This window comes from Leucoraja erinacea, chromosome 7 (genome assembly GCF_028641065.1).
Source record: "Leucoraja erinacea ecotype New England chromosome 7, Leri_hhj_1, whole genome shotgun sequence".
NCBI classification, from domain to species: Eukaryota; Metazoa; Chordata; class Chondrichthyes; order Rajiformes; family Rajidae; genus Leucoraja; species Leucoraja erinaceus.
In genome coordinates this window covers 41561232-41583473 of record NC_073383.1, presented here as the reverse complement: position 1 = coordinate 41583473, position 22242 = coordinate 41561232, and the positions used below count along the sequence as shown (strand labels likewise).

General features: G+C 43.7%; 1 protein-coding gene across 2 annotated transcripts in view; it reads right to left on the bottom strand.

Moving 5' to 3' along the window:
* The window catches only part of LOC129698917 (disintegrin and metalloproteinase domain-containing protein 23-like), a 135554-nt gene extending 133046 nt beyond the window's left edge, over positions 1-2508 (bottom strand). For both annotated transcript variants that reach the window (XM_055638351.1, XM_055638352.1), the window contains exons 1-2: positions 2223-2508; positions 1422-1612 (exon numbers count right to left, since the gene is read on the bottom strand). In XM_055638351.1, the coding sequence (XP_055494326.1) occupies positions 1422-1612; positions 2223-2298 (267 nt within the window). In that variant the 5' untranslated portion in view covers positions 2299-2508. The remainder of the gene's footprint in view (positions 1-1421; positions 1613-2222) is intronic.
* Positions 2509-22242: the final 19734 nt, after the last annotated feature.

Below are 22242 nucleotides of genomic sequence, written 5' to 3'. Positions count from 1 at the left end.
CAACATTCCCTGTCTATGGCCATTTGAATTAATCAAACCAATACTTCATATTGCTCCACCCTGGAAAATTTAACATTCGTAACATCACTGACCTCACAGAGTGTTGTGGACCCATATACCAGACGTATTTACCTGCACTGATCTGGCAATGCCTTAACTTCCAAAACTTCCATGCCCTCTCACCTTTGTGATAGACAATAGCCAATAGGTGCAGGAGAAGGGCATTTGGCCCTTCGAGCCAGCACCGCCTTTCAATGTGACCATGGCTGATCATCCCCAATCAGAACCCCGTTCCTACCTTCTCCCCATATCCCCTGTCTCTGCCATATTTAGGAGCCCTATTTAGCTCTCTCTTGAAAGTATCCAGAGAACCGGCCTCCACGGCCATCTGAGGCAGAGAATTACACAGGCTCACAACTCTCTGTGAAAAAAAGTGTTTCCTCGTCTCCGTTCTAAATGGCTTACCCCTTATTCTTAAACTGTGGCCCTTGGATCTGGTCTCCCCCAACATCGGGAACATGTTTCCTGCATCTAGCGTGTCCAAACCCTTAATAATCTTATATGTTTCAATAAGATCCCCTCTCATCCTTCCAAACTCCAAAGTATACAAGCGCAGCCGCTCCATTCTCTCAGCATATGATAGTCCCGCCTTCCCGGGAATTAACCTTGTAAACCTATGCTGCACTTCCTCAATAGCAAAATTGTCCTTCCTCAAATTAGGTCCTCTCTTCCTGTATGCCCCCCAACCAGTACAGAAATTGGATTAATGTTGAATCATCATAAATGGGCGATTGATGGTTGACGTGGGCTCAGACCCAAAAGCCCTGCTTCATGCTATCTTTCTCTGTGACTCCTCAACATATTTTGCCCCACCACTGCAAGTCTCTCTTTCAGCTGCCTGTGCCTTGAACCTGTACAATTCTCCCCTCTGCTTAAACTCTTTGTCTCTACTTCATCTCCCCAAATCTCATTACGACAGCATATTTTCACTGATTGTGCAGGCACCATACCAAGCCAACAGTTCAACAAAGTCTGCAAATGCATTTATAAATTAATGTATGGATACAAAACAAAAATGACGTTACTGCCTTTAGTAAATTCACATTGGAATACACCTCCGGTACAAGATCTTGTTCATTGGAATACATCTCCGGTGCAAAGTCAACTATGGTGAGCAGTTAACTACAAAATATTAGCCCCTCGCCAGGGTCTCCAATTGCAGAGAACTACAATGCAACCAGTCCACAGGGATGAAAATGGAGCATGAAATCGCACGCTTTTACTGCATATCGTTCAGCACCGACACAATATGTAAAAACTAACATCCATAGGCTATATAACAGAAGAAAAACGATGGGCGGGTGAGGGAGGGGGCAATGGAGCAACCGCGTTGCCTGCTTGGTTCTTTTTGGATCGTTTACCTGGTCATCTTTTTGCTGGTTCTTGGCTTTGGTATCCAGGATGTGGTAAGTGCTCTCGTTGTCATCATGAACGTAATAGATCAAGCGTAAAGGCCACGTTATTTCTTGCTGAATCGTATTGCTGCTGTGGTTCAGCGTTGCACCAGTACCTGCAACCGACGAGTCTTTCTCAGCATTGCTCAGATGCAGAACTGTTCGTGACAACCAGAATAGAGAAAAATAAAAAGTGTCTCCGCTTTGCATCTTCAATCGATTGCAGAGAAATTCAAAAAATAAAGGGGCATGGAACATAACTTATTTATGAAAGAGAAATGTGTACACGCATCCCCCCCCCCCCCCCCCCCCCCAAAAAATAAAAAACCAACCTGATAAATTGCAGCAAATTAAAAATCCCAGATTCTCACTGCTCATTTTGGTTGCTTGTTGCTAAGGAGACGAATTCCCTTTGGTTTTTGGAATTCACTGCAAAGACACGTCTCAAATAATTCAACCCCCCAATACGGGAAATCTAAACGTTGCACACAAGCCTACACTTGGCGAGGAAAGGAGGGGGACAGGGAGCGGGGGGTGAATTTACATTTAAATAAATGATTCGAGTACTTCTCCAGACACACTCTGCAACCCGGAGTATCTGCAATGCTAGTCTTCATGCAGCGTAATATTGACCCTGCACTGCACTAAGATCCCACCGTATCCTGCGCTGCATTTCACTATTCCCCCCTCTCTCACATACACAAGCACACACATTATATATATGTTTTTAAAATAGCATTTGCAATATTTCCACCCTTCCTTACGTACCCGTTGCACCAAAAAGCTGGAGGATGGAACACAGAATCAGAGCCAAAAAACAGCAGCACCCGGCACGAATCATCATTCATATTTGTCTGCTATTTCTTTGTTGTTGGTTCATTCCTTCTCCCTCCACCGCCTGCTTTCTTGATGCTCTGCTCAGGGAAGGTGTCAATGCGCGACGATTGCTACCATCTTGCTCTCCCTCTATCCTTTCCCCCTCTCTCTGCCTCAGGAATGCCTTACTGTGGACATCTTGACTGTGCGACCGGAGCAGGTGCCGCACCTGCGCACTCAGGATCCCTCCTCTCCCAAAGCCACACTCGATTCCAGCCTCCACCAATGCAACACACGAGCCGCGATTCTCGGTTTTTTTTTCTGCTGAATTGTCAGGGAACGAATTAAGCTAATTTGTAAATTTATAATTGATGCGGGAAATGATGTTGTGCAGTTTGCATTACTGAGACCTAAACTGTGGCACTTTCCTTTTTATGTACTCATGACATGAATAACAAAAAAAAACAAGGAATTGCGGTTATATAGCTGCATAAGCATTCTCCAAGGAGCTTTTTTATAGTCAGTGAAGTACTTTCGAAATGTAGAGAATGTCCATCATGGATCCTAGGATACCTATGGAAAAATAGCTGTGAGTTTACATTCTGCTTCAGGGGCTTAAGAAAAAAAACACATTATATTGATGTTATTGGAATACAGTATGCAAACTACTCATACAGCCCACGGAGTTTGCACTGGCCATCAACCACTCATTTACATTAATCCTACACAAACCTATTTTATTCTCCCCACATTCAGACAGTCAGAACCTTTGTCCCAGGTGAGAGGAGGAAAGTTTAAAGGGGATGTGCGGGGCATGTTTTTTACACAGAGGGTGGTGGGTGGCTGGAACATGATGCCGGGGGAGGCGATGGAGACAGATATGATAAAGGCATTTAAGAGGCTTTGTGATAGGCACGGATAGATAGGCACATCTACAGGATATGGATATACAGGATATGGAGTGGTATGAAACATGTGTAGGCAGAGAAGATTAGCTTAACCTGACATTATATCTGTGCGGATATCATAGACCAAAGGGGATATTCCTGTGCACAGGGACAATGTACAAACTCCACACACACAACGCTCAAGGTCAGGGTTGAATGCGGTAATCTACTTTGTGTGTGAGCACCTCAGTCAACATTGTTAAACAACAGAACCTGGTCTTTAGTTTTTTCTCAAAGGCTTCTGTAGTTTTTTCTCAAAGGCTTCCATAGCAAAAATGGTGTTTGATTAAACAAAGGTTCCTTAAGAAATAACCTGCTTCAAAGCCATACAGTCCCTCTGGAAATGTTATGGCCTGCAAAGAAGTCGTCCACGTGGTCAACAATGGTGTTTGAAGGCCTTTGGGGGAGGGTGAAGATTGATTATTGTCACATTTACGTGTGGTGTGTCATCTCTCATAAATAGCAGAAAGGATTTCCTTGACAATGACCAACACTGCTGCAAAAAAAGACATTAATTTGTTCAAATCAATAGTAGTTATGGTAGAAGTAGACCATACTGTTCCATTGCCAAGGTAGGATTAGGGCAGTTGTAGGGCAGTAGCTGTTCTGAACCTGGTGGTGTCTGACTTTTATTTCTATATTTCCTACCCGACAGCAGCAACAAGAGAGCCTTATCCAGGATGGTGAGGATCCTTAATGATAGAAACATAGAATCATAGAAAATAGGTGCAGGAGTAGGCCATTCGGCCCTTCGAGCCTGCACCGCCATTCAATATGATCATGGCTGATCATGCAACTCAGTATCCTGTACCTGCTTTCTCTCCATACCCCCTGATCCCTTTAGCCACAAGGGCCACATCTAACTCCCTCTTAAATATAGCCAATGAACTGGCCTCAACTACCTTCTGTGGTAGCATTTTGTAGAAACTTTCGATGGTGGACTGCTTTGCCTGTGAATGACTAGTCTTAGTCCAGCATTTTCTGCAGCTTCTTGCATTCCTGTGCGTTGGAACTGCTGTACGAGGCCATGATGCAACCAGTCAGGATACCTTCTATAGTGTATCTACAAAACTTTGTTACAGTATTCATTGACATGCTGAATCTCGTTAAACTTCTAAGAAAGTCGAGATGCTGGTGTGCCTTCTTCATGTTCTTTGTGCTGGGCCCAGATTGATCATCCAAGATGTTAATGCCCATGAATATCACCTCAGGATACCCAGCCTAGAACCTGCTCCTATAACCACAGTGCTTACATTCTTGGTCCAAAATAATTTCTGGATATTGACGGCAAGTAATTCAGCTGTGACAATGTCATTAAATACCAAGGGGAGTTGGTTTAACCTTTTCTGGTTTAAAAAGGTCACTGTCTTCATGTTAACATTGCTTGACATACAATGTCAAGTTTTGGTCTAATAATTAAGTAACAGAGTTGAGGTGTCTGTTTTTTGACAAATACCACTCTGCAATAATTAGATATGATAAATAGTTTGCTATTGCTTCTACTAATCAGTTTGTCTTTCAACAAATTGCAATGCCAGCTCCTTAAGTAGTAATGCCATCATTTTTAACTCAGATGCCTTTTGCTATACTTCTGTTCACTTGCAAATCATTTTGTAACTCATTGACTGTTTTTAAGATTCAATCTCTCTTTCTTCCTCGTCAATTTATTATAATCCCTGAATTTCAGCAATTTGCACTGCTTTCAGAGTACTTATTGTAAATGTAGGTTGAAATCTAGAGACCCTACTAAAGTTCATGTGCTTCCAAATATGATGGCAATCCCCTAGCTAGCGTCCACTCTTCCTTCTCTTTAGGAAATTACTTACCTGCAGACAACAGAAAAATGCTAGAAAAAAACTAGTTTAATTTGCTATGGTGACTTTTTCAGTTTCTCTGTTACTTTTCATATAGAACACAGGACCACGTTAGTAACTCATCCAAATCATGCTAAAAACCAAGTCTGATGCTGGGGCAGGAGATAGCTAAAACTGGCACACTTTTAAAATAGCTTACCTGCAGACAACTCAAATAAATATTATGTACTTTTCATATCTTTGGAAATCAGGAGGGGGCAGGAGATAGCTCTGGCAGATAATATTAAGGAAAACTCAAATAAATATTATGTACATGAGGGAAAGGAGGGTACCTAGACATAGAATAGGGCCCATCAGAAACCAAAGCAGTCATCTTTCTGTGGAGCCACTGATGAGCAAGGTCCTCAACGAGTATTTCTCCTCTGCTTCCACCGTGGAGAAAGGCATGAAGACTGGAGACCAAAGCTGAACACAATACTCCAAATGTGACTTCACCAACATCTTGGGACAGTCAATGAAAGTGTCTTGAGGACAATCAGTATAGCGGTTGAGGATGTGCTATATGTCCTAATGAGTTTGAAGGTAAACAATCTTCTCAGTCCTAATCAGAGATATCCAAGAACACTGTGGGAAGCTAGAGAAGAAATTGCAGGCAGCCTGGCTGAGATATACAGTGCATTCAGAAAATATTCAGACCCCCTTCACTTTTTCTACATTATGTTACGTTAAATCCCAATTTTTTCAAAGTAATTAAAACAAAATAACTGAAATATCACATTTACATGTATTCAGGCCCTTTGCTACGACACTCAAAATTGAGCTTAGGTTCATCCTGTTTCCATTGATTATCCTAGAGATGTTTCTACAACTTCATTGGAGTCCACCAGTGGTAAATTAAATTGACTGGACATGATTTGGAAAGGCACACACCTGTCTATATGAGGTTTTACAGTTGACAGTGCATGTCAGAGCAAAAATCAAGCCATGAAGATGAAGGAATTGTCCGTAGCCCTCCGAGACACGATTGTGTCGAATCACAGATCTGGGGAAGGGTGTAAAACAATTTCTGCAGCATTACAGGTCCCAAAGAGCACAGTGACCTCTGTCATTCTTAAATGGAAGAAGTTTGGAACTTCATAGAGTTGGTCGCCCGGCCAAACTGAGCACTCGGGGGAGAAGGACCTTGGTCAGGAACGTGACCAAGAACCCGATGGTCACTCTGACAGAGCTCCAGAGTTCCTCTGTGGAGAGGGAGAACCTTTCCAGAAGGACAACTATATCTGCAGCACTCCATCAATCAGGCCTTTATGGTAGAGTGGCTAGACGGTAGAGTGGCTATATCTGCACCACTCCTCAGTAAAAGGCACATGACAGCCCGCTTGGAGTTTGCCAAAAGGCATCTAAAGGACTCTCAGACCATGAGAAACAAGATGCTCTGGTCAGATGAAACCAAGATTGAACTCTTTGACCTGAATGCTAAGCGTCACGTCTGGAGGAAACCAGGCACTGCTCATCACCTGGCCAATACTATACCTACGGTGAAGCATGGTGGTGGCAGCATCATGCTATGGGGGTGTTTTTCAGCGGCAGGAACTGGGAGACTAGTCTGGATCGAGGGAAAGATGAATGGAGCAAAGTCCAGAGAACTGATGAAAACCTGCTCCAGAGCGTTCTGGACCTCAGACTGAGGCGGAGGTTCACCTTCCACAGGACAATGACCCAAAGCACACAGCCAAGACAATGCAGCAGTGGCTTCGTGACAAGTCTGTGAATGTCCTTGAGTGGCCCAGCCAGAACCCGGACTTGAACCCGATCGAAAATCTCTGGAGGGACCTGAAAATAGCTGTGCATCGACGCTCCCCATCCAACCTGACAGAGCTTGAGAAGATCTGCAGAGAAGAATGGGAAAAATTACCCAAATACAGGTGTGCCAAACTTGTAGCTTCATACCCAACAAGACTTGAGGCTGTAATCGCTGCCAATGGTGCCTCAACAAAGTACTGATTAAAGGCTCTGAATATATGAAAATGTGATATTTCAGTTATTTCTTTTTGCAAAAAATTCTAAACACCTGTTTTTGCTTTTTTTATTATGGGGTATTGTGTGTAGATTGATTATTTAAAAAAAATAATTTAATTCATTTTAGAATAAGGGTGTAACATAACAAAATGTGGGGAAAAAAATGAAGGGGTCTGAATACTTTCTGAATGCACTGTATGTATCATCATCAAATATAGGTGAAGTGCCGGAAGACCGGAGGGTGCCTAATGTTGTGCAGATGACACTAAAGTAGGTGCTATTCTAGAGAGCAAAGATGGTTACCATAGGTTACAGCAGGATCTTGATCAGTAGCGCAAGTGGGCTGAAGAATGGTTAATGGAGTTTAATGCAGATAAGTGGGAGCTGTTGCATTTTGGGAAGCCAAACCAGGGCAGGACCTTCACAGTGAAGAGCCTGGCTCTTTGAAATGTTGTTGAGCTGAGAGATCTAGGAGTCCATGTACAAAGTTCCTGGAAAGTGGCATCACAGGTAGATGGGGCAGTCAAGTAGGTTTTCAGCACATTGGCTTTCATCAATCAATGTTTTAAGTATAGAAGTTGGGATGTTATGTTACAGTTGTACAAGATGTTGATGAGGCCACATTTGGAGAAATGGTTTTGGCAGTTTTGGTTACCCTACTATAGGAAAGATTTTGTTAAGATGGAAAGAGTGTAGAGAAGGTTTACAAGGATGTTGCCAGGACTTGAGGGCCTGAACTACAGGGAGAGGTTGGGCAGGCTAGGACTTTATTCCATGGAATGAAGGAGGATGAGGAATGATCAGAGGAATCCGAGGGATTCACATTCATCAACCTCAATTTCTCTCTGATTGGCAGTATCTTTGTCAGTGATCTCCTTCACTGCCTCTCCCAACTACAGTCTTCTTTTTACTTAGGAACTATTGAAGAATTCCCTTGCTCTTGTAGCAGTGCACAATGTTGGAAACTTCTGAAATCTTTACCTTTCCCTTCCATTCAGCTATTAACAGCTACAGCCACTCCTGAACCTCAGCAATCTGCCGGAGTGGTCCAGCCATAATTCGTTACAGATTGAAAGCATCCAGTTTCCTCCATTTCTTCACATCTGCCTTCTGCGTCTTAAGATGCTACGTTATAAGTCTTCAATTGTCCCCTTCCTTGAGTAGTTTCCTTGCAACTATTCACTCATTGTTCCCTGTTCACTTGTTTAAGAGTTACAGCTTGCATCTCTGGTCCACCAAAATTAGAGCAGGAGATTCTTAGTACAACTTGGCCAGAGTTCTAGTTAGATGGACCAGTTTCTGACTATCTACCTCATCTATGTCAGTGAGCCATAGTGATAGAGTGTGATCAGGAAAGGAAATGGCCAAATTGTATAGAATCACCAGCAATGATTCCATATATAGAGGCCATGCCTGGAAACTGTTAATACATCCTAGATCTTCAGGAGAGAGTTAATGCTTATTGGGATTGTGTTGTTACTGGATTCCCTGAGGCCTTAATATTTGTAGGCAATCATGTGGATCGTTTTGATATTTGCAGGAAGTTTTGAGAGGTATGTTAATATTTGCAAAAAATCTCCAAGAGAACGTAGAATGGAGAATGCCTGAAGAAATGGTCTCGACCCCAAATATCACCTATCCATGTTCTCCAGAGATGCTGCCTGACTGCTGAGTTAACTCTAGCACTTTGTGTCGATCTCTAGGACAATGTTTTTTGGGAAACCCTTGGATTTATTTTACTGTTTACGGGTGAGACCGCTATGTGTATTTATGTTGGTAGGTGATAATGGAAGTTTGTTTATATGTGTTAACGATTGCACAAAATACTTTGAGGGTGTTAATATTTGCAGGGTGTCCAGCGAGTGTTTTATTTGTAGAGAGTGGAAGCCTGCTAATCTTGTATCAGAGTGCTCTCTTTGGGAAGGGTGGGCTGGCCTTGGAGGGAGAGCAATGTACATTTGCTGGGGTTATATCTGGATCCAAAGATTCTAGGTTGCAAGGAGAGGTGGGGTTTGATTCCATGGAATTTTTTGGTTACAGGGTAATTTTGTTGAAGTTTACTCAATATTATGAAGAATATAGTAGTTGTTCAGAAACAATCGGTGAAATATTTAGCCTAATCTACTAATTGAAACCAGACAATTTCTGAATTAAATTAGAAAACATATACATGCAGAGGGTGGCAGAAATATGGAATTCTGAGAGATTTGATAATCTGATAGATTTTTGCCAACCAAAGGTAGGAGGATGTAGGTGAAAGACAACCATATGAGGTCAATTAATAGATGTCATTGATTGATGAATAGGATAAATTAGTGTTCTAAGGGTAGTTGAGGTCAGTTCATTGGCTATATTTAAGAGGGAGTTAGATGTGGCCTTTGTGGTTAAAGGGATCAGGGGGTATGGAGAGAAGGCAGGTACAGGATACTGAGTTGGATGATCTGCCATGATCATATTGAATGGCGGTGCAGGCTCGAAGGGCCGAATGGCCTACTCCTGCACCTATTTTCTAATATGTGGAAGGAAATCAGATTATGTTTAATATTTTCAGATCATTACACAGCAAACCTTGAAGCAATATTCAGCAGATAGTTATCAGTCATTTATTTTTACATCTCACTCACTGGGTCTGTGCTCACAATGGCATTAGGACACTATTTTTCACTCCTTCTTTGGAGCAATTATTAAATCAACATTTGCAGATGATAAAAGCATTGAAAGACAATGCTGGATTGTGGGGAGTATATTAAGAGGAAAAGCGGTGCTGGGTATAGATAATGGAGCTACGACCTCACAACTCCAGAGACCTGAGTTCAATTCTAACCTCCGGCATTGCCTGTGTGGAGTTTGTACATTCTTCTTATGACCACATGGTTTTCCTCTGGGTGCTCCAATTTCTTCCCATGTCCCAAGAATGTGCATTGGATCACTATAAATGGATCCCTCTGCATGTAAATGTTTCCTAATTGGTAGAATCTGGGGTGAGTTGAAGGGAGATTTTATTTTAATGATATTCATATATTATTTGTGTAAATTGGTGATCGATGATTGGTGTGGACTTCCATGCTACATCTCTCTCGAGTTCAAGATAAAGAGAGGAATTGAGAGGTATGGTTTAGGAAAGTCTCTGTTAGACAACGTAACACCTTACCATGTGAGTAATATTACACTTAGATGCAAAGACACAAATTACTGTAAATGCTGGAATCTTGTGCAAAATAAAAGTTCTAGAGGAACTAAATGGGCCAGGCAGCATCTGTGGATAGAAATATCAGAAGAAGGACCGAGACCTGAAATGTCATCTGTCCATTTCCCTCCACAAATGCTGCCTGGCACGCAGAATTTACGTGCAAATTAATGATGCTGAATGCATTTTGAAGCTCCCACTTTATTGTGAATAACACTCAATTCATGTTAGAAATGGGTCAGCCAAACTGAGCTGAATATTGATTTCTCTAAGTTCAAGTAACCCTTGCTTTTCCTCTCTCTCCGTCCTTCCCCCACCCAAGTTCTCACACTAATTTCACTGCCCTGATTAATTTTATTGTTTGTATCTTGTCACCTTCCCCTCAGCCAAAAAAGACCTTGATTATCATCTGTTTTGTTCTGTCGTTTTCACACCTCCCTTCCATATCTCTAGTTTCTCTCTCCCCTGACTCTCAGTCTGAAGAAGGGTCTCGACCCGAAACATCACCCGTTCCTTCTCTCCAGAGATGCTGCCCGTCCCGCAGAGTTACTCCAGCATTATGTGTCTATCTGCGGTGTAAACCAGTATCTGCAGTTCCTTCCGACACACTTAGCAAACACTGTCAGTTTAACTTGGAACAATTTCTGGTTACCGCTGGGCTCCTGAATGCCTTTAGCTCCCACTAAATCCAATATCAAAAATGGCTAAAATTTGCAATATGATTCACGCATTCAGCAAATTCTGAACAAACTAGACAAATTGCAGTCAGCTAACTTACTTAATCGTTTGACCTTGGGCGATTGTCATCTATCAGCACTGAATATCTGAATATAATAAATTCATGATCAGAGCAGCTGAATTCAAGGCTTGAAAAATTTCTCAATTTTCGGTTCTTTTTTCATTCTGCTTTGCGAGCACCAGTGAGAATGCTGCCTTTGCCATTTAGGAAACAATTAGGTGCCGTCTCCCCTCCTGCCTTGTATCTGTTTAAAAAAGAACTGCAGATGCTGGCAAAATCGAAGGTAGCCAAAAAGGCTGGATAAACTCAGCGGGTGAGACAGCATCTATGGAGCGAAGGAATTACATCTCCTACAAACCCACTGACTCCCATGGCTATCTGGACTACATTTCTTCCCACTCTGCTTCCTTGTAGGAACTCTATCCTCTACTCCCAATTCTGCCGCATTTGCACCCAGGATGAGGTGTCCTCATTCTTTAGGAAACAGGGGTTCCCTTCTTCAACTATAGATGAGGCTCTCACCAGGGTCTCTTCTATATCCTGTAGCTCCGCTCTCACTCCCCATCGCCCCACTCGTAACAAGGACCGAGTCCCTCTTGTCCTCACCTTACACCCTACCAGCCGTCACATGCAACAGATAATCCTCCGACATTTTCGCCACTTCATCCCACCACTGGCCACATCTTCCCATCTCCTCCCCTTTCAGCTTTCCGCAGAGATCACTCCCTCTGTAACTCCCTTCCCATCCAAGCCACCCCCTCCCCTGGTACTTTCCCTTGCAACTGCAGGAAATGCTACACTTGTCGCTTTACCTCCCCCAGGTGAGGCAGAGGTTCACCTGCACCTCCTCCAACCTCATCTATTGCATCCGCTGCTCTAGGTGCCAACTGCTCTACATCGGTGAGACCAAGGGCAGGCTTGGCGATTGCTTCGCCCAACTCCTCCGCACAGTTTGCATTAACCAACCTGATCTCCCGGTGGCTCAGCACTCCCCTTCCCATTCCGAATCCGACCTTTCTGGCCTGGGCCTCCTCCATGGCCAGGGTGAGGCCCACCGCAAATTGGAGGAGCAGCACCTCATATTTTGCTTGGGTAGTTTACGGTATGCGGTATGAACATTGGCTTCTCCAATTTCATGTAGTCCTTGCTTTCTCCCTCCTTCCCCTCCCATTCCCAGCTCTCTCACAGCCTACTTCTCTGACTCTTCCTTTCTTCTTCCGCCCCCCCCTCCCCCACCCCCACATCAGTCCGAAGAAGGGTCTCGACCCGAAACGTCACCTATTCCTTCGCTCCATAGATGCTGCCTCATCCGCTGAGTTCGCCAGCATTTTTGTCTACCTGCCTTTTATCCGAGTTACATTGCCTTCTGCAGCTACCCTTCAATAACCAACGCCTTTCTTTGTAGACTTGTTTTAAGCCTTGTTTTTGAAATATCAGTGTCATCCTTCATTTCCAAATTGAGCTGATTCATGTAAAGGTAGCCTCCCTCCAAAGCTATTCTTTCATGACCAATATTAATATTTGAACATGTATTATGATTGGGTCCATATATCGAGCCAGCATAGAACATGGCCATTTAACCCATCAAGTAACTCTTGCTTTCCCTCTCTTTCCGCACCTCCCCCATCCGTTCTCCGACTAGTTATACTGTCCTCCTGATTAAATTTTACTGATTGTATGCCTTGCTGTCACCTTCCCCAGAGCAAACAATATAACAATCTACATTTTCCTTTATCATCATCCCCTATGATCTGTCATTTTCACACCTTACCCTTCCATATCTATGACTTTCACTTCACTGACTCAGTCTGAAGAAGGCTCTCGACCCGAAACAACAAACCTTCCTACTCTCCAGAGATGCTGCATCTCCCATTGAGTTACTCAAGCATTTTGTCTACCTTCAGTATAAACCAGCGTCTACATATTTGAGCCATCCTGACTGTTCTGGCTCTGGTTGAATTATCCAATTAATTGCACTCTCCTCTTTCCCAAGTGTCCTGTCAGTTTTCACCTTCAATTATTTATCTAATTCTCAGTTGAAAGTTGATATTTACTCTTAACTTCTATCGTCCTTTCTGGCAGTGCATGCATATTTCCTGCGAATGTAGGAGACTATGCAATCCATTAAGTCAATGCCGGCTCTCTGTGCAATCCAATCAATCCCATTCTCCCACATCCGGTGACGTATTCTTTTCTACCATTGACACCAGCTCCACCCTTTGATTCTCCCACCAGCCACCTACACATTAGAGGTAATTTAGTATTTAGGAATATGGTATAGCTGAAAACCATGTTAAAACAACATGATTTAAACATTGATGAAAAATTCTAGTCCAGCATGCCTTGCGGAACTCAATAGATCCGCGGTGAAATATTTGAACACATAATGAGAGAGGAAATTCTGAAGAACCTGTTTACACAAATACAAATAAGCCTCTGTAGACTCCTGCAGTGTAGCTGTCACCACAGATCTATGTGTCACCACATAAAGTGAGACAGAAGGCACAAGTATGTCTGGTTCTATCCCCAGCAGGCTTTTAAAATTGGTAAACAACAGAATCATCACTGGAGTAAAACCAATTTACAGTAAAACTCTGATAATCGGCCAACCAAGTCCCTGCTCCCCGCACTCCCTTTAAGCTCACCAGGGTTGTTCCCATGCTTCATTATAACCCACTGAGTCATGTTTCCTGTCCCCCCTTTAATTCATCTGACTCAATGGAATTTGTTTTAAAAAGGTTCATTAAAAGTATGATTGGGACTAACATTCATCAGTATAAATACAGTATAAATCAGTCCAGCACCACCAAAATCCCAAATGTACTGGATTACCCAAATTTTAGTTTAGTTTAGGTTACAGATACTGCATGGAAACAAGCCTTACGGCCCAATGAGTCCAAGGTCAGCCATTCACATTAGTTCAATGTTATTCCCACTCCCTGTGCACTCGGGGCAATTTACAGAGGCCAATTAACCTACAAACCCACACATCTTTGAGATGTGGGAGGAAACCAGAGCAGCTGGAAGAAACCCACATGGTCACAGGGATAACGTGAAAACTCTGCACAGATAACCATATAACAATTACAGCACGGAAACAGGCCATCTCGACCCTTCTAGTCCGTGCCGAACACCCGAGGTGAGGACTGAACCTGAGTCTGTGAGATTGCAGCTTTACCAGCTGTGCCATGCTGCTGCCCTGAAGCTGTTCTGCTACATAATGAAGGCACTAGAGACTACAGATGTTGGATTACTATACCGATTTTTCCGAATTCTCATAAGCTCAAGTTTACCTGACGAAGCATTTTTTTGTGTTGACTATAAGCATTACTATACTGGACAATTTAAGGTAATGTAGCAGGCAGTTAGGTATTACCTTAAAGGGTAGAAATGGCACACTGTAGACCACTGGAAGACTGCCCCCCCCCGGGGATTGCTCGTCTGCGCGGACTTGGTGAGCCGAAAGGCCTGGTTCTGCGCTGTATCTCGAAACTAAAATAACAATTAATATTTAAACAGAAGTTAGGTGTTTAACTTCCTGAAGCTGTTCTGCTACTCAATAAAGACACAAGAGACTGACGATGCTGGATTCTTGAGCAAAAACAAACTGTTGGAGGAACTGAAGGAGGAATGTGAAGAAGGATCCCAACCCGTTGTCTGTTCATTTCCCTCTGCTGATGCTGTCTGACCTGCTGAGTTCCTCCAGTAATTTGCTTTTTACTGCCATCCAATAAAATGACAAGAGTGTTGTAATGTAAAGTGACTCAATTCACATCACCTGTCTTTCATTTTATACTATTTTGTATACCTTGTCATAAGAATCTTATTAATCTTAACATAAGTGTATAAGATTATGGGAAGCACAGGTAGCGGTGTCGAAAATAAAACAACATACTTTTAAGGTGAAAGGTAGGAGTTATAAGGGGAAAGATTTTGTACACAGACAGTGGTTGTATTTGGATCTAGCTGTCAGAGGAGAAACATAGAAACATAGAAATTAGGTGCAGGAGTAGTGCATTCGGCCCTTCGAGCCTGCACCGCCATTCAATATGATCATGGCTGATCATCCAACTCAGTATCCCGTACCTGCCTTCTCTCCATACCCTCTGATCCCCCTAGCCACAAGGGCCACATCTAACTCCCTCTTAAATATAGCTTATAGGAGGTGGTGGAATCAAATATAATCACTACGTTTAAGAGGCATTTAGACAGATAAAAGTAGGAAAGGCATGGATGGCTTTAATCTTCAATACAGTCAAATGGGAATAATTTAGATAAGCAAAAGATCACCATGGAGGTGGAAGGCCAAATGGCCTGTTTTTGTGCTGTACAATTATATGACTAACAAATAGTGGCAGAAAAGATTGATCATTGCACATATTTCCAATGATCACCAGGGTTGGTTATGTCCAAAATCACCTAAACTAAAGAGCAAGTACTGTTCAAGGTTAAAGATTAGCTTACAGAAGATTGCAAATGGAGTAGCTTGCCTGTTCAGGGTCAGAGTGTGAGTGAACATCATAGGTCAACTGGGAGCACCAGGGGAGGCGGGGGTCACACCAGACTTCCAGAACAGCCTGAGTGGATGGCCGTTTGTATAGGTACCTCCCTGTGAGCATTTGGTCAGAAGTGCAAGAGGACTATAATGAATCAGCAGTCTGTTGGGTGGTGCTCTGCAGGGTTCAGAGTGTACCTCCATCAGTCGTGGAGTGAGGAATATAACTGTCAGATTCATGTCCAGGGATCTAACCCCCAGAGAGCTTCAGTTGAACAATACACTTGACTTGCTTCCAGATGAGTGCCAGAACACCTGGTTAAGTGGTGCTGCAACAACAACCTCTCATTCATCATAACAAAATGAAGGAACTAATCGTTCACTTCAGAAAGAGGAAGTTGGAAGACCAATTTTATTGGTGGATCAGGGGCGGAGAGAATTAGCAGGTTCAAATTCTAGGTGTTTATATCTCAGATAACCTGTCCTGGGCCCACCACATAGATGTAATCATGAAGAAGGCATGCCAGCACCTTTTCTTTTTAGAAGATTTAGCAAATCACAGAATAGTCTAACAAACTAGTCAGAAAGTGTTCTGACTAGTTGCATCGTGGCCTGGTATGGCAATTCTAATGTATAGGAACACAAGAGGCTGCAGAGAGTTGTATGCTTATCCCTCACCACAATCAAAATCATCTGCATGAGGTGCTGCCTCTAAAAGACAGCATTTGTTATCAAGGATCCCCATCATCCAAGTAAGGCCTTCTTACTTCTACCATCAGGCAGTAGGTTCAGAAGCCTGAAGTCCCACATCATCAGGTTCAGGAAGCTACTGTCCTACAACTATCAGGTTCTTGAGTTGACCCATTTAACCCTCAGCAACAGTGCACTTAGACCACCTCTTGCACTACCATGGATTTGTTTTTCTAATTGTGTCATTTTGCACTAATGTCTTGTTTTTGTTTACATACTCTTTTTATTTTGACTGTCTTGTACCATTTATGTGTAACATGTTTTGGTCCATTGCCTAAGTCTATGTGCCGGTGATGCTATTGTAGGTCAAGATGTTCGTTGTACCTGTACCTCAACATACTTGTGCATGTGTGTCGACTTGATTTGACTTAGTTTCACAGTGAAAATCATTACTAAACCTTTTGGAGTAAAACAACAAATATTGAGCAATTTCTCATCTGTGAATGGATTAACTCCACTCCAGTGCATAATTTGTTGGAGATGAATTGCATTATTGTAGAGAGGAAGATTAAGAAGACAGTTGGATCATTGTCCAATGGTAAAATGACATGATCTTGCTTGATCCCTAATCTGCTCTAGGTTTGAGACTGTGGTAAGTTTGTTGGTTCAAACTACAGCTTGCACATGGTAGATAAGAAATAGTCATGAATTCCTGAGTGCAGCTAAATTTGAAAACAATTCTCCACAATCTCCCTCTTGACAGATTCAAATCCCTTTCTAAGATGGTTGTATAGGGCCACATATGGTGATTATTGCTGCTGTCTACATTTCCAATGGATTGTCCTGTGATGAAGACCATGTCCATTTTACCTCTCGACACATTGAGATGTGTTAAAGGAAAAGCTAACAAAACTCATGAAAAAGGAGAAAGGAACATTAAAAGATGCTGGTATGGTTAGGATAAAAGATAAGGAGATAGGAGTAAAGCTTTTGATGAGGTCACTCATGGTAGGCTGATCAAGAAGATTAAGATATACAGGATTCACTAAGACTTGGTTGTGTGGATTCAGAATTGGCTTATTCATAAAAGATAGGGATGTGGTGGAAGGTAGACATTCTGACTGGAGGTGTATGACGAGTGGAATTCCGTAGGGATCTGTGCTAGGACTCTGCGTAAATGTAGATGGGTTGGTGCGTATGTTTGATGATGACACCAACATTGGAGGAGTTGCAGACAGTGAAGAATGCAATGTATCAGAAGATACAGCGGGATATAGACCAGCTTATGATATGCTTGCCTTCATTGCTAGTGGCATTGAATATAAAAGTCAGGAAGTCATGATGCAGTTCTATAGTACAATGACAGGCCACATTTGGGGTAATGCATGCAATTCCGGTTGTCTCAATAGAGAAAAGATGTGGAGGCTTTGGAGAGGGTGCAGAGGAGGTTTACCAGAATGGTGGCTGGATTAGAGGGTTTCACCTACAAGGAGAGGTTACAGAGACTTGGGTTGTTTTCTCTGGAATGGCAGAGGTTGAGGCATAGATAGGATAGACAGCCAGATCCGTTTACACATGGTGGAAATGTCCAACATAGCTCTAAGGTGAGATGTACAGGCAGTTGGGATCCGTTTAACTTGACATCATGTTCAGCAGAAACATTGTGTGCCAAAGGGCCCGTTCCTGTGCTATTCTATATTCTATAGGCATCAGCTGTTGGACTGATTGGCCTGATCCTGGTGTAAATGTTTTTTTGTGTAGTTGGACCAGTTTCCTAGCATCACTCGGCCACTCCTAGAGTCATAGTGTTATATAGCATGGAAACAGGCCCTACAGCCCAACTTGACCATGCCAGCAAAGTTATCTTCCTGACCTAGTTCCATTTCACTGCATTTGGCCCATATCTCTCTCAATCTTTCCTATCCATGTACCTGTCCAAATGTCTTTTAAATGTATTGTTACCTCCTTCTATCATGTTTTCTGGTCACTTGTTCCACCTACCCACCACCATCTATGTGAAAAGCATGTATTTCGTTAAATCTTTTCCCTCTCACCTTAAACCTCTGCCCCCTAGTTTTAAACTCCCATGAGGAAAAGATTGTGAAAATCCATCTTATCTATGTCCCTCTTGAATTTATAAACTGAAAAGATATTTAACTGATACTAGACTAAGTGGGAACCGTTGAGTTCCTGTCACAGGGGAGGCCTGGTCCCCCAACGCAACCCGTTCCCCAATGCAATATTGCACCACTCACACATAGCTCACAACTGAGCAGACACGGCTCATTTCCCCATATCCCCCAGCACTCTCTCCCCCTCATTTTCACCCTCCCTCTTCTTTCCCCTCTCCTCCTGCCCCCCCCCATCCCTCCCTACCCTCAGTCACTCACTCCCTCCATAACTCTCTCTCCCCTACCCCCCCCTATCCCTCCCCCTCCTATCCCCTCTATCCCGCACACTGCCCTCCTCTCCCCTATTCCCCCTCCACCTCACACACTTTCCCCACTATCCCTCCTGACCTCTCCCACTTGCCCTCCTCTCCCTCTATTCCCCCACCCTGCAACCCTCCTCTCTCCCTCCCCCCCCCTGCCCACTCCGGCTCAGCCAGCTCCTCGGCCCATCCCTGTCTTGTTCGATTGCCCATTACTGCTGCTCGGCCCGTCCCCGCCCTCCCTCCCTGCCCGCTGCTGCCGTTCGGCCCGTCCCGCCCTGCCCCCCTGCCTATCTGCTCGCTGCCACCGTGCCAGGCCGCGGAGTGGGGAGGGATGGTGTTCGTCACGGTGGGCACCACGAGTTTTGATGAGCTGATGGAGAAGATCGCCTCCGAGAAGGCCATGAGGGTGAGTTACCGCAACGGCGGCGACAGAGGAGACGGACCGGGGGGACGGGCAGATGGGACCGCCATTGCCGCAGAGGGCGGGCAGTGGAGAGTGGTGAGTGATGAGGGGGCAAGACGGTACCAGGGCCTCCACTGGGCCTCCACTGACCCCCCCCCCCCCGCGGCCACCGCCGGTGGTGGGGGAGACAATAGTCAAGTTACTTTGAGGAGGTGAGAGAGGAGTTTGTGAGTGAGGCAGGACAGGCCGCCGCTGGTGGGGCAGAAAGGGGCATCGCCATCCCGGCCATGGCATTGACTGACAGGAGAAGAGACCAATCTGCGTGGTGCTGACTGAAGGAATCTGCGCAAGCGCGGTTTTTAAGATTTTTAAACCTTGATAACTTTTACAATATACCACCGATCAGAACGAAACCTGTTGCGCTCACAGCACAGGAGAACAGTGAATATCCTGACGAAAAATCTTAGCGCTATCACGTACTGTTTTTGCACTAGTAGAAAAACCCCGCAAACCGGAAGAGCACAAGATCAGAGTTTTAGTTATGTATAGATAGATAAACTTCTTGACATCCAGTAAACCCTCAACTGTTTTTCTCAGATATCGTTTTGGGCACCTTATGTTCAAAGATCAGAACTGGGCAAAGTCAGATGATTAAAGTCAAAGTTTTAGCCTGTGGCGATGAAATTTGGGGAAATTCATTGGGAGGATTCATGCATGCGGAATATGATATATTTCTCCTGCCCTCTGCTTGCTTCGAGAAACCTAAGAAGCCTTTAAGGAGATATTGACAGATCTGAAGTTAATCATTGAAACTGGTAGCCTTGGTGAATTGGACAAAAATCTTATATAAGAACAGATGAGAGAACGTGAGAGTCAGTAAGATATACCTGTCCTGATCAACCACATTCTCCATTACCTGGAATTGAAATGCTGCAGTTAATATTTTGTTCATTTTACCAGACGAGTTTCCTAAGAAATAAAAACAGAAAGTCCTGGAAACACATAGTATCTGTGGAGAGAGAGAGAGAGAGATAGGTGGAGAGAGAGAGGATGAGGGGACAGAGAGAGTGAGAACGAGTGCAAGAAAGAGAGAGAAAGACAGGGCTAAGATTGACAACCTTTCAGGCAACTCAGACTTTTCATGACATAGGAGGTCATTCTATTCATTGAGTTTAAGTCAGTCCACGATGCATTCATATCAGTCAAATTGTACTAACCAGGGAATAAAGAGTTAAAGAATGGATGAAGTTTCGGGTCTAGACCCTTCTTCAGGCTAAATTTGGAAGTATGCGTTTTCAAACTTTAGTATCACTTGCCTGATGGGCGAGGGGAGAAGAAGAAATGACTGGGGTGAGACTTATCCTTGATCATGCTGGTGGTCTTACCGAGGCAGCGTGAAGTGTAAATGGAGTGAACGGGAGATTGGTTAGCGTGACGGTCTGGGCTGCATCCACAATTCTCTGCAATTTCCAGTGGTCTAGAGCTGTTCGCAAACCATGCTGTAATGCAACCAAATAAAATGCTTCCTACGGCACATCTGAAGAAGTTGGAGAGATTTGTTGGGCATGTGCCAAACTTCCTAAGCCTTCTAAGGAAGTAGAGGACTTGCTGTGTTTTCTTGGCCATTGCTTCGATATATGTAGTCCAGGACAAGTTGCTGGTGGTAGTTACTCCTAGAAACTTGAAGCTTTCAACCACCTCTACTTTGGCGCGATCCATGTGTACCAGCGTATGTGTACCACTTCGCTTCCTGAAGTCCATCACTATCTCCTTTGTCTTGCTGACATTGAGAGAAAGGTTGTTGTTTTGACACCAGGTCACAAGGTTCTCAACCTCCTACCTGTTCTACATCTCGTCATTTTTTGATATCCGGACCAAAGCGGTGGTGTCATCTGCGAATTTGTAAATAGCTTTGGATCAGTATTTGGCTGCAAATCGTGGGTGTTACAAGGAATAAAGAAGGGGATAAGAACTCATCTTGATAGAGCACCTGAGTTGAGGATTATCATATAGGATGATTTGGCCCCTATCCTCACTGATTGTGGTCTGCTGGTCAGGAAGTCGAGGATCCAGTTGCAGAGATGAGTACTGACTCCAAGTTCCACAAGTTTGGGAATGAGCTTGGATGGGATAATGCTATTAAAAATAGACCTGTAGTCTATGAATATTAATCCGACGAAGGTGTCTCTCTTATCCATTTGTTCTAGCGACGAGTATAGGGCCAGGGAGATGACAAGAGCCCTGAACAAATTGTGGCGGTAGTCAAACTGCAGTGGCCCAAGACTACTTGGTTGTCTAGATTTAGAGAACAAGCAAACCAAAGCATGATGGTAGATGTCAAGGCCACAGGATGGTAGTCATTAAGGCATGAGATCTTGCTTTTCTTCAGCTCCAGGATGATAGTGTTCTTCTTGAAACAGCTGAGGACCTCAGAATGGAATAGAGATGTCCGTGAACTCCCGCCAGAGGACGAAGACAAAGATGTCCATGAATACTCCCGCCAGTTGGTCTGCGCAATTTCTAAGGATGCGGCCAGGGACTCCGACTGGGCCAGTTGCTATCTGTGGATTCATCCTCAGGAAGGCTGATCTAACATCTGCAACAGTGACCCTGGGAAGAGGCAGCTTGAATCTGATGGGACGGACGTCATCCCCTGTTGGCCCTCCGTTGAAAGTAAGCATAACTCCAGCATTTTGAGCATAGAAAGCATTAAGTTCATCAGGTAAGGCCGCATTATCACCACTGATGTTGCCTGAATTCACTTTGCAGTCAGTTATAGTATTCATATCTTGCCACATTCTACATGTGTCTGAATGATTGTACTGGGACTCAAGTTTCTCCTGGTATTGTCTCTTGGCATTCTTGATGGCTTTGCAAAGATCATAGAGCATTCTAGTACTGCTTGGGATCATTTGACATATGCAGCGGACATGACCTTCACCTGGGAACGTACCTCATGGTTCATCCATGGTTTCCATTTGGGGAACTCCTACGTGTTTCCACAACATCCTACTGGGCATCTACCTATAGAGACAAGGTTGACAGATGGTACTAAGCCTTGGAGCATACTGATTGTTATTGTGCTCCGTTGGGAGGCTATATCGAGAGTGACAAACAGAGCTGGGATTTAGAAATTATTCCTTAAAAGGGATTCGATCATTGTCTAAGATTCACAGGAAAGGGTGGTGGCTTTTTTTATTTTTATTGTTCATCTGATCCCATGAAACCTATATCAAATGTTTAC